At 48.0% G+C, this 12767-nt stretch overlaps 1 protein-coding gene and 1 long non-coding RNA gene across 7 annotated transcripts in view; one reads left to right on the forward strand and one right to left on the reverse strand.

The window, feature by feature from the left end:
* Positions 1-3675, reverse strand: part of zfyve27 (zinc finger, FYVE domain containing 27) — a 16314-nt gene extending 12639 nt beyond the window's left edge. The window contains exons 1-3 of the mRNA XM_052526106.1: positions 3356-3675; positions 2125-2389; positions 1-65 (exon numbers count right to left, since the gene is read on the reverse strand). The exon at positions 1-65 is cut by the window's left edge and continues 6 nt beyond it. Of these exons, the coding sequence (XP_052382066.1) occupies positions 1-65; positions 2125-2384 (325 nt within the window). The 5' untranslated portion in view covers positions 2385-2389; positions 3356-3675. The remainder of the gene's footprint in view (positions 66-2124; positions 2390-3355) is intronic.
* On the forward strand, positions 81-1939 carry LOC127932459 (uncharacterized). Of its 6 annotated transcripts, XR_008145418.1 has the most exons (5): positions 573-759; positions 971-1034; positions 1259-1386; positions 1451-1706; positions 1771-1939. It is a non-coding gene; the product is annotated as an uncharacterized LOC127932459 (long non-coding RNA). The 6 variants fall into 6 exon arrangements; XR_008145417.1 differs by having other exon boundaries at positions 1259-1514; positions 1643-1939; XR_008145419.1 differs by having other exon boundaries at positions 1451-1939.
* Positions 3676-12767: the final 9092 nt, after the last annotated feature.

Below are 12767 nucleotides of genomic sequence, written 5' to 3' on the forward strand. Positions count from 1 at the left end.
TCAGAGTGAGGAAGAGGATGTTGAGCAGTACACAGACCAGTAGTGAGCACAGAGGCATCCTCCACCTGCAATACACCACACATTCATACGGACCTAGGATCAGTTTAGTGTCCTCAAGTCCTATCCTCAACCATTAGGGTGGAGGAACTAAAAACTGACCTCCGATCAGTGTCTATGGTAAACACTGACTCACCCCAGTAGGTAGCAGGCTGTACAAATCACACACTGACTCATGACTATACAGTAAACCAAATAAGATGGCATGTATCTACAACTACGCTCATTAGAGCTCCACGGCCCAGATCTAGGATCAGTCTACCCTCCCTTCATTAGCCCAGTAGGTAGAGTGCCAGCTCCACAGCCCAGATCTAGGATCAGTCTACCCACCCTTCATTAGCCCAGTAGGTAGAGTGCCAGCTCCACAGCCCAGATCTAGGATCAGTCTACCCTCCCTTCATTAGCCCAGTAGGTAGAGTGCCAGCTCCACAGCAGATCCAGATCAGTAGGGAGTGCCAGCTCCACAGCCCAGATCTAGGATCAGTCTACCCTCCTTCATTAGCCCAGTAGGTAGAGTGCCAGCTCCACAGCCCAGATCTAGGATCAGTCTACCCTCCCTTCATTAGCCCAGTAGGTAGAGTGCCAGCTCCACAGCCCAGATCTAGGATCAGTCTACCCTCCCTTCATTAGCCCAGTAGGTAGAGTGCCAGCTCCACAGCCCAGATCTAGGATCAGTCTACCCTCCCTTCATTAGCCCAGTAGGTAGAGTGCCAGCTCCACAGCCCAGATCTAGGGATCAGTGCCAGCTCCACAGCCCAGATCTAGGATCAGTCTCCCTTCATTAGCCCAGTAGGTAGAGTGCCAGCTCCACAGCCCAGATCTAGGATCAGTCTACCCACCCTTCATTAGCCCAGTAGGTAGAGTGCCAGCTCAGTGTGCCAGCTCCACAGCCCTCCCTTCATTAGCCCAGTAGGTAGAGTGCCAGCTCCACAGCCCAGATCTAGGATCAGTCTACCCTCCCTTCATTAGCCCAGTAGGTAGAGTGCCAGCTCCACAGCCCAGATCTAGGATCAGTCTACCCTCCCTTCATAGCCCTAGAGTGCCAGCTCCACAGCCCAGATCTAGGATCAGTCCCTCCCTTCATTAGCCCAGTAGGTAGAGTGCCAGCTCCACAGCCCAGATCTAGGATCAGTCTACCCTCCCTACATTAGCCCAGGTAGGTGCCAGCTCCACAGTGATCTAGGATCAGCTAGCCCAGTAGGTAGAGTGCCAGCTCCACAGCCCAGATCTAGGATCAGTCTACCCTCCCTTCATTAGCCCAGTAGGTAGAGTGCCAGCTCCACAGCCCAGATCTAGGATCAGTCTACCCTCCCTTCATTAGCCCAGTAGGTAGAGTGCCAGCTCCACAGCCCAGATCTAGGATCAGTCTACCCTCCCTACATTAGCCCAGTAGGTAGAGTGCCAGCTCCACAGCCCAGATCTAGGATCAGTCTACCCTCCCTTCATTAGCCCAGTAGGTAGAGTGCCAGCTCCACAGCCCAGATCTAGGATCAGTCTACCCTCCCTACATTAGCCCAGTAGGTAGAGTGCCAGCTCCACAGCCCAGATCTAGGATCAGTCTACCCTCCCTACATTAGCCCAGTAGGTAGAGTGCCAGCTCCACAGCCCAGATCTAGGATCAGTCTACCCTCCCTTCATTAGCCCAGTAGGTAGAGTGCCAGCTCCACAGCCCAGATCTAGGATCAGTCTACCCTCCCTACATTAGCCCAGTAGGTAGAGTGCCAGCTCCACAGCCCAGATCTAGGATCAGTCTACCCTCCCTTCATTAGCCCAGTAGGTAGAGTGCCAGCTCCACAGCCCAGATCTAGGATCAGTCTACCCTCCCTTCATTAGCCCAGTAGGTAGAGTGCCAGCTCCACAGCCCAGATCTAGGATCAGTCTACCCTCCCTACATTAGCCCAGTAGGTAGCATGCCAGCTCCACGGCCCAGATCTAGGCTCAGTCTACCCTCCCTACATTAGCCCAGTAGGTAGAGTGAATCAGTCTACTCTCCCAAGTCCTATCCGTTATCACCATTGGAGAAACTAAAAACGGATCTTGGATCAGTGTGTAAATGTATCCTCTCACCCCAGTAGGTAGCGGGCCAGCTCCAACGTGTCAGTGAGCGGCTCCAGAAACAGGGCCATCCTCTTGTAAGACACCACCATCTTGAGCAGGTCAAAGGTCGCGACCTGGCGGGGGCCAGGGCTTCCCAACTCTGAGGGTGACCCCGCGGGTGAGCCAGGGGTGTCTTTAGGGGGTAGAGACACCAGGGTGTCGTCCCCCCTGTCACCCACCCCCAGACCACCCTGACAGGGGTCCTGACATGCCCCTACTCCAGGCTTCATCCCAACTAGAGGGGGGAAGAGGACATAAACAGAGGGGGGGAGAAAGGGAGTGAGACCGACAGACAGACAGGCAGACAGGCAGAGACACAGACAGACATTATTTATCTTGCTCCTTTGCACCCCAGTATCTCTACTTGCACATTCATATTCTGCACATCTATCCCTCCAGTGTCTAATTGCTGTATTGTAATTACTTCGCCACCATGGCCTATTTATTGCCTTACCTCCCTTATCTCACCTCATTTGCACCCACTGTACATAGACTTTTGTTTTCTACTGTATTATTGACTATGTTTCCATGTGTAACTCTGTGTTGTTGTTTGTGTCACACAGCTTTGCTTTATCCTTGGCCAGATCGCAGTTGTAAATGAGAACGTGTTCTCAACTGGCCTCCCGGGCTAAATAAAGGTCAAATAAAATAAAAAAGACAGAGAGAGAAACACAGAGGGACACGACAAGATGTTAAGATTTTATTTTCATGTCCGTCTGTTGCTCTTGCTAGCATTTCCTGAATATGTTACGCTGTGCAAACACTCACTCACTAGCTAGCTATCAGTGGAAAGAGGAAGGGTGCGATCACGAGCCTGGACGATCAAAGTAAATCTACCAGACCTGATTTAATGACGATTTAATCATGAATCTTCTAATGCTACTGAGAAACGTGACTGCAGACTTGTGTTCGGCTGACATGAAATGGGTGGGTCATGAAACAATATGACTGCAACAGGCCACAACACTGCGTTGTTAAATATGGGTTCTGTGTCACATGTTGATGAAAATACATTGTTGTCACACATAGCTAGTGTTTTCTAACGTTACACAACAACAGCTGTCATCCAAATCGCATGGAGCCACCTACAATCTGCGAAATTGTAACTTAAACTAACCAGCTAGTGATTGACATAACATTAACATGTAATATTTGCAACAATCAATATATATGAATAATAAGGCAAGAAATGCAACATTACCTGACTAGCGGGCAAAGTGTCAAAACCCCGTAGTTAGCGAATATGAAAGCAATTCTCGATCGTCAACACGATGAATGTAGGAAGAGACGCGTCACACACGCCCGTGTAAACAGTCTTCACAGTCTTCTTGTAATGAAGTCAATCAATTGTTTTCGCATCTCAAGTCGATGTTATTGAGTTGACGATGTTTTGTGTTGTATACATGTTTGGGAAAGTATTTGTTTTAAGCGAATAATGCCTGCCTGCCAACTGCGAGAGAAAAGTAATCGCTTCCGCAATAAAAATCCGACTGGCTAATAGAACGCAGAGCGAACCGATGAGGAGAGAGTAGATTAAAGAAAATATCGTAGCTGTCAAATCACGTCAATCTGACGTCCATTTGTGGGGGAAATTATGAGCTACATCACTAATTTCTCTCTAAATTAAATATTTTACTAAGATACTCACCCAAAACGGCGTTATGACAAATATAATAGTATTGACAAAAAGAGTGACGAGTGTTGTGGAAATTCTAATCAATAACGAGGAGAGAGAAGGTCAATCACCAATCGTGCCTTTATTCACAATTTATTAGTAAGGGAGCATGTCACACCAAACACACATGAATGCAGTGAGTGCTCACTGAGTGGCGTGAGCCTCTGAGTTATATACTCTCTCCGGATAGGTCAGGATAGGTGGGCCCTCAGAGATGCATACAATGGTTCCAGACACTAACCCCACACATCCTGTTCCAGACACTAACCCCACATGTCCTGTTCCAGACACTAACCCCACGCGTCCTGTTCCAGACACTAACCCCACACGTCCTGTTCCAGACACTAACCCCACACGTCCTGTTCCAGACACTAACCCCACGCGTCCTGTTCCAGACACTAACCCCACGCGTCCTGTTCCAGACACTAACCCCACGCGTCCTGTTCCAGACACTAACCCCACACGTCCTGTTCCAGACACTAACCCCACACGTCCTGTTCCAGACACTAACCCCACACGTCCTGTTCCAGACACTAACCCCACACATCCTGTTCCAGACACTAACCCCACACATCCTGTTCCAGACACTAACCCCACACGTCCTGTTCCAGACACTAACCCCACACATCCTGTTCCAGACACTAACCCCACACGTCCTGTTCCAGACACTAACCCCACACGTCCTGTTCCAGACACTAACCCCACACATCCTGTTCCAGACACTAACCCCACACGTCCTGTTCCAGACACTAACCCCACACGTCCTGTTCCAGACACTAACCCCACACGTCCTGTTCCAGACACTAACCCCACACATCCTGTTCCAGACACTAACCCCACACGTCCTGTTCCAGACACTAACACATCCTGTTCCAGACACTAACCCCGTCCTGTTCCAGACACTAACCCCACACATCCTGTTCCAGACACTAACCCCACACATCCTGTTCCAGACACTAACCCCACACATCCTGTTCCAGACACTAACCCCACACATCCTGTTCCAGACACTAACCCCACACGTCCTGTTCCAGACATTAACCCCACACGTCCTGTTCCAGACACTAACCCCACACGTCCTGTTCCAGACACTAACCCCACACGTCCTGTTCCAGACACTAACCCCACAGATCCTGTTCCAGACACTAACCCCACACGTCCTGTTCCAGACACTAACCCCACACGTCCTGTTCCAGACACTAACCCCACACGTCCTGTTCCAGACACTAACCCCACACGTCCTGTTCCAGACACTAACCCCACACGTCCTGTTCCAGACACTAACCCCACACGTCCTGTTCCAGACACTAACCCCACACGTCCTGTTCCAGACACTAACCCCACAGATCCTGTTCCAGACACTAACCCCACAGATCCTGTTCCAGACACTAACCCCACACGTCCTGTTCCAGACACTAACCCCACACGTCCTGTTCCAGACACTAACCCCACACGTCCTGTTCCAGACACTAACCCCACACGTCCTGTTCCAGACACTAACCCCACACGTCCTGTTCCAGACACTAACCCCACACATCCTGTTCCAGACACAGACACTTGTTGTTACTTAGTTCCACCTTGCTAGGAGGGGGTGACTGATGCACAGACACTTGTTGTTACTTAGTTCCACCTTGCTAGGAGGGGGTGACTGATGCACAGACATTGTTGTTACTTAGTTCCACCTTGCTAGGAGGGGGTGACTGATGCACAGACATTGTTGTTACTTAGTTCCACCTTGCTAGGAGGGGGTGACTGATGCACAGACATTGTTGTTACTTAGTTCCACCTTGCTAGGAGGGGGTGACTGATGCACAGACACTTGTTCCAGACACTAACTCCACCTTGCTAGGAGGGGGTGACTGATGCACAGACACTTGTTTTTACTTAGTTCCACCTTGCTAGGAGGGGGTGACTGATGCACAGACACTTGTTGTTACTTAGTTCCACCTTGCTAGGAGGGGGTGACTGATGCACAGACATTGTTGTTACTTAGTTCCACCTTGCTAGGAGGGGTGACTGATGCACAGACACTTGTTTTTACTTAGTTCCACCTTGCTAGGAGGGGTGACTGATGCACAGACACTTGTTGTTACTTAGTTCCACCTTGCTAGGAGGGGGTGACTGATGCACAGACATTGTTGTTACTTAGTTCCACCTTGCTAGGAGGGGTGACTGATGCACAGACACTTGTTGTTACTTAGTTTCCACCTTGCTAGGAGGGGTGACTGATGCACAGACATTGTTGTTACTTAGTTCCACCTTGCTAGGAGGGGTGACTGATGCACAGACACTTGTTGTTACTTAGTTTCCACCTTGCTAGGAGGGGTGACTGATGCACAGACACTTGTTGTTACTTAGTTTCCACCTTGCTAGGAGGGGTGACTGATGCACAGACACTTGTTGTTACTTAGTTTCCACCTTGCTAGGAGGGGTGACTGATGCACAGACACTTGTTTTTACTTAGTTCCACCTTGCTAGGAGGGGTGACTGATGCACAGACACTTGTTTTTACTTAGTTCCACCTTGCTAGGAGGGGTGACTGATGCACAGACACTTGTTGTTACTTAGTTCCACCTTGCTAGGAGGGGTGACTGATGCACAGACACTTGTTGTTACTTAGTTCCACCTTACTAGGAGGGGTGACTGATGCACAGACACTTGTTGTTACTTAGTTTCCACCTTGCTAGGAGGGGTGACTGATGCACAGACACTTGTTGTTACTTAGTTTCCACCTTGCTAGGAGGGGTGACTGATGCACAGACACTTGTTGTTACTTAGTTTCCACCTTGCTAGGAGGGGTGACTGATGCACAGACACTTGTTGTTACTTAGTTTCCACCTTGCTAGGAGGGGGTGACTGATGCACAGACATTGTGGAGACAAGTGATTGGTTGCCATTACTCACGCCATCCCTTCACATGGGTTGCAATGGGTAAAGACACATTCACATATGGAAACAATGTTTCCCTCTGGCCTCCTTTGCCATATTCCCGTTCTGATATTCTGCATAGCATCAGGGACATGTGACAGACAAGCCTGACTTCTTCCCTCTCTGGACCCCAGATGACTTGAGGCCCATATGAGGGAGGAAGTGCAGCTGCCAACACCAGACTCCAAAAGGAGACATTCTAATAACAAGAGTTTCAACAGGTCAATAATATAAGCATATTCTGCAGAGAAGACATCTTAATTATCTATGTTACTTAGCTAATGTCTCCATTCGGAGTCTGGTGTTGGCAGCTGCACTTCCTCCCACTAGGCTAAATTCTTATTTTCAATGATGGCCTAGGAACAGTGGGTTAACTTCCTCAGGGGCAGAACTACAGATTTTTTCCTTGTCAGTTCAGGGGTTCGATTTAACAACCTTTCGGTTAACTAGTCCAACGCTCTAACCACTAGGCTACTAGTCCAACGCTCTAACCACTAGGCTACACCGCCCCCAAAACATCTGCTAATCATGTGTATGTGACCAATAAAAATGTATTTGATTTTAATTCTGATTTCTCGAAAACACTAGCCTGCAGTATTGTAATTATAATATGTTGCTATGACAATTGCATGTGTTCTCAAAGATTTTTAGAAATGGATGGTCTTCAGAAATGCCTAATGGATTAAAATAGAGCACAATCAGTCAACAACATTGGGCCTATAAGTTAAATACATTGTCCATCCAAGTCGTGCCTGTGATCGGTCCTATGTGGCGCCGTGCACGTTGGTTTGTCTTTCAGAACCATGGTTAGCTACTGGCTCAGTAGTGTGTGTGGCCTCCACGTGCCTGTATGACCTCCCTACAACACCTGGGCATGGTGGCGGATGGTCTCCTGAGGGATCTCCTCCCAGACCTGGACTAAAGCATCCGCCAACTCCTGGACAGTCTGTGGTGCAACGTGGCGTTGGTGGATGGAGCGAGACATGATGTCTCAGATGTGCTCAATTGGATTCAGGTCTGGGGAACAGGCCAGTCCATAGCATCAATGCCTTCCTCTTGCAGGAACTGCTGACACACTCCAACCACATGAGGTCTAGCATTGTCTTGCATTAGGAGGAACCCAGGGCCAACCGCACCAGCATATGGTCTCACAAGGGGTCTGAGGATCTCATCTCGGTACCCAATGGCAGTCAGGCTACCTCTGGCGAGCACATGAAGGGCCCCCAAAGAAATGCCACCCCATACCATGACTGACCCACCGCAAAACCGGTAATGTTGGAGGATGTTGCAGGCAGCAGAACGTTCTCCACGGCGTCTCCAGACTGTCACGTCAGTCACATGTGTTCAGTGTGAACCTGCTTTCATCTGTGAAGAGCACCAATCTTGGTGTTCTCTGGCAAATGCCAAACGTCCTGCACGGTGTTGGGCTATAAGCACAACCCCCACCTGTGGACGTTGGGCCCTCATACCACCCTCATGGAGTCTGTTTCTGACCATTTGAGCAGACACATGCACATTTGTGGCCTGCTGGAGGTCATTTTGCAGGGCTTTGGCAGTGCTCCTCCTTGCATAAAGGCGGAGGTAGCGGTCCTGATGCTGGGTTGTTGCCCTCCTACGGCCTCCTCCACATCTCCTGATGTACTGGCCTGTCTCCTGGTAGCGCCTCCATGCTCTGGACACTACGCTGACCCCCTCCACACACACACAGGCTGTGCTGGCTCACAGAAAGAGTGGGTCATCGTCATTTTAGTCAAGGCTCTCTATGGCAGGTTCAGCAACTACTTAAATGAGTAAGCAGCTGATGAGCCAAAAAGCTGCAAAACATTATCAGGGAGCTGGTGCTCATAGCAAGCCTCACAGACAGCTTCAGTCCATATCGAATGTACAGGATGGAGTTAAGGGTCTGCAAGGACATCCGATTTCTAAGTTTTCTTTTTACCACCCTCATCTGGCTGAATACTCTCTCGACTTCAGCATTCGACTGTGGCAATGACATCACAGACACAGCAGCCATGGCAAGTTCTTGAAACGGGTTGATATCAGCTGCATCCCTGAACGTCCAAATCCCACTCCAGAAGCCCAGTGTGTTTTTTTTGTCTCATTCCATTTACTAAGATGGATGGCACGCCATTGCTGGACAATCTTGTCTATCTCTGCAAGGTGTAACGGCTGTTTGAAGAAGAGGACCAAGGTGCAGCGTGGTACGTGTTCATGATTTTTAATACAACTGAACACCAGAACAAAAAATAACAACGCGAAACAACTGAAGCAGTTCTGTCTGGTGCAGAAACACACTAAGCAGTTCTGTCTGGTACAGAAACACACTAAGCAGTTCTGTCTGGTGCAGAAACACACTAAGCAGTTCTGTCTGGTACAGAAACACACTAAGCAGTTCTGTCTGGTGCAGAAACACACTAAGCAGTTCTGTCTGGTACAGAAACACACTAAGCAGTTCTGTCTGGTGCAGAAACACACTAAGCAGTTCTGTCTGGTGCAGAAACACACTAAGCAGTTCTGTCTGGTGCAGAAACACACTAAGCAGTTCTGTCTGGTGCAGAAACACACTAAGCAGTTCTGTCTGGTACAGAAACACACTAAGCAGTTCTGTCTGGTAAACAGTTCTGTCTGGTGCAGAAACACACTAAACAGTTCTGTCTGGTCAGTTCTGTCTGTCTGGTACAGAAACACACTAAACAGTTCTGTCTGGTGCAGAAACACACTAAGCAGTTCTGTCTGTCTAAACAGTTCTGTGCAGAAACACACTGCAGTTCTGTCTGGTGCAGAAACACACTAAACAGTTCTGTCTGGTGCAGAAACACACTAAACAGTTCTGTCTGGTGCAGAAACACACTAAACAGTTCTGTCTGGTGCAGAAACACACTAAACAGTTCTGTCTGGTGCAGAAACACACTAAGCAGTTCTGTCTGGTGCAGAAACACACTAAGCAGTTCTGTCTGGTACAGAAACACACTAAACAGTTCTGTCTGGTGCAGAAACACACTAAGCAGGTCTGTCTGGTGCAGAAACACACTAAGCAGTTCTGTCTGGTGCAGAAACACACTAAGCAGTTCTGTCTGAAACAGTTCTGTCTGGTACAGAAACACACTAAGCAGTTCTGTCTGGTGCAGAAACACACTAAACAGTTCTGTCTGGTACAGAAACACACTAAGCAGTTCTGTCTGGTGCAGAAACACACTAAACAGTTCTGTCTGGTGCAGAAACACACTAAACAGTTCTGTCTGGTGCAGAAACACACTAAGCAGTTCTGTCTGGTGCAGAAACACACTAAGCAGTTCTGTCTGGTGCAGAAACACACTAAGCAGTTCTGTCTGGTGCAGAAACACACTAAGCAGTTCTGTCTGGTGCAGAAACACACTAAGCAGTTCTGTCTGGTGCAGAAACACACTAAGCAGTTCTGTCTGGTGCAGAAACACACTAAACAGTTCTGTCTGGTGCAGAAACACACTAAGCAGTTCTGTCTGGTACAGAAACACACTAAGCAGTTCTGTCTGGTGCAGAAACACACTAAGCAGTTCTGTCTGGTGCAGAAACACACTAAGCAGTTCTGTCTGGTGCAGAAACACACTAAACAGTTCTGTCTGGTGCAGAAACACACTAAACAGTTCTGTCTGGTGCAGAAACACACTAAGCAGTTCTGTCTGGTGCAGAAACACACTAAGCAGTTCTATCTGGTGCAGAAACACACTAAACAGTTCTGTCTGGTGCAGAAACACACTAAGCAGTTCTGTCTGGTGCAGAAACACACTAAGCAGTTCTGTCTGGTGCAGAAACAAACTAAACAGTTCTGTCTGGTGCAGAAACACACTAAACAGTTCTGTCTGGTGCAGAAACACACTAAACAGTTCTGTCTGGTGCAGAAACACACTAAACAGTTCTGTCTGGTGCAGAAACACACTAAGCAGTTCTGTCTGGTGCAGAAACACACTAAGCAGTTCTGTCTGGTGCAGAAACACACTAAGCAGTTCTGTCTGGTGCAGAAACACACTAAGCAGTTCTGTCTGGTGCAGAAACACACTAAACAGTTCTGTCTGGTGCAGAAACACACTAAACAGTTCTGTCTGGTGCAGAAACACACTAAACAGTTCTGTCTGGTGCAGAAACACACTAAGCAGTTCTGTCTGGTGCAGAAACACACTAAGCAGTTCTGTCTGGTGCAGAAACACACTAAGCAGTTCTGTCTGGTGCAGAAACACACTAAACAGTTCTGTCTGGTGCAGAAACACACTAAACAGTTCTGTCTGGTGCAGAAACAACTGAAACAGTTCTGTCTGGTGCAGAAACACACTAAACAGTTCTGTCTGGTGCAGAAACAACTGAAACAGTTCTGTCTGGTGCAGAAACACACTAAACAGTTCTGTCTGGTGCAGAAACAACTGAAACAGTTCTGTCTGGTGCAGAAACACACTAAACAGTTCTGTCTGGTGCAGAAACAACTGAAACAGTTCTGTCTGGTGCAGAAACACACTAAACAGTTCTGTCTGGTGCAGAAACACACTAAACAGTTCTGTCTGGTGCAGAAACACACTAAGCAGTTCTGTCTGGTGCAGAAACACACTAAGCAGTTCTGTCTGGTGCAGAAACAACTGAAACAGTTCTGTCTGGTGCAGAAACACACTAAGCAGTTCTGTCTGGTGCAGAAACACACTAAACAGTTCTGTCTGGTGCAGAAACACACTAAGCAGTTCTGTCTGGTGCAGAAACACACTAAACAGTTCTGTCTGGTGCAGAAACACACTAAGCAGTTCTGTCTGGTACAGAAACACACTAAACAGTTCTGTCTGGTGCAGAAACACACTAAACAGTTCTGTCTGGTGCAGAAACACACTAAGCAGTTCTGTCTGGTACAGAAACACACTAAGCAGTTCTGTCTGGTGCAGAAACAACTGAAACAGTTATGTCTGGTGCAGAAACACACTAAGCAGTTCTGTCTGGTGCAGAAACACACTAAGCAGTTCTGTCTGGTGCAGAAACACACTAAACAGTTCTGTCTGGTGCAGAAACACACTAAGCAGTTCTGTCTGGTGCAGAAACACACTAAACAGTTCTGTCTGGTGCAGAAACACACTAAACAGTTCTGTCTGGTGCAGAAACACACTAAACAGTTCTGTCTGGTGCAGAAACACACTAAGCAGTTCTGTCTGGTACAGAAACACACTAAACAGTTCTGTCTGGTGCAGAAACACACTAAACAGTTCTGTCTGGTGCAGAAACACACTAAGCAGTTCTGTCTGGTACAGAAACACACTAAGCAGTTCTGTCTGGTGCAGAAACACACTAAGCAGTTCTGTCTGGTACAGAAACCCACTAAGCAGTTCTGTCTGGTACAGAAACACACTAAACAGTTCTGTCTGGTGCAGAAACACACTAAGCAGTTCTGTCTGGTGCAGAAACACACTAAGCAGTTCTGTCTGGTGCAGAAACACACTAAGCAGTTCTGTCTGGTGCAGAAACACACTAAGCAGTTCTGTCTGGTGCAGAAACACACTAAACAGTTCTGTCTGGTACAGAAACACACTAAGCAGTTCTGTCTGGTGCAGAAACACACTAAGCAGTTCTGTCTGGTACAGAAACACACTAAGCAGTTCTGTCTGGTACAGAAACACACTAAGCAGTTCTGTCTGGTACAGAAACACACTAAGCAGTTCTGTCTGGTACAGAAACACACTAAGCAGAAAATAACTACCCACAAAACACAGGTGTGAAAAGGCTACCTAAGTATGGTTCTCAATCAGAGACAACGATAGACAGCAGCTGCCTCTGATTGAGAACCATACCCGGCCAAACACACAGACATAGAAAACATAGAACACCAAAATATAGAATGCCCACCCTGACCAAACCAAACTAGAGACATAAAAAGGATCTCTAAGGTCAGGGCATGACAGCAGGGAAGTAGCCAAGGAGCTTGGCTATTTTTCTATTTCTCCAGGGCTCTTATTGTGCTTTAGAGTTTCCTCCACATTGAAAACTGACATGTACTGCAGTGCAT

Source organism: Oncorhynchus keta, chromosome 10, assembly GCF_023373465.1.
Source record: "Oncorhynchus keta strain PuntledgeMale-10-30-2019 chromosome 10, Oket_V2, whole genome shotgun sequence".
Lineage (NCBI taxonomy): Eukaryota > Metazoa > Chordata > Actinopteri > Salmoniformes > Salmonidae > Oncorhynchus > Oncorhynchus keta.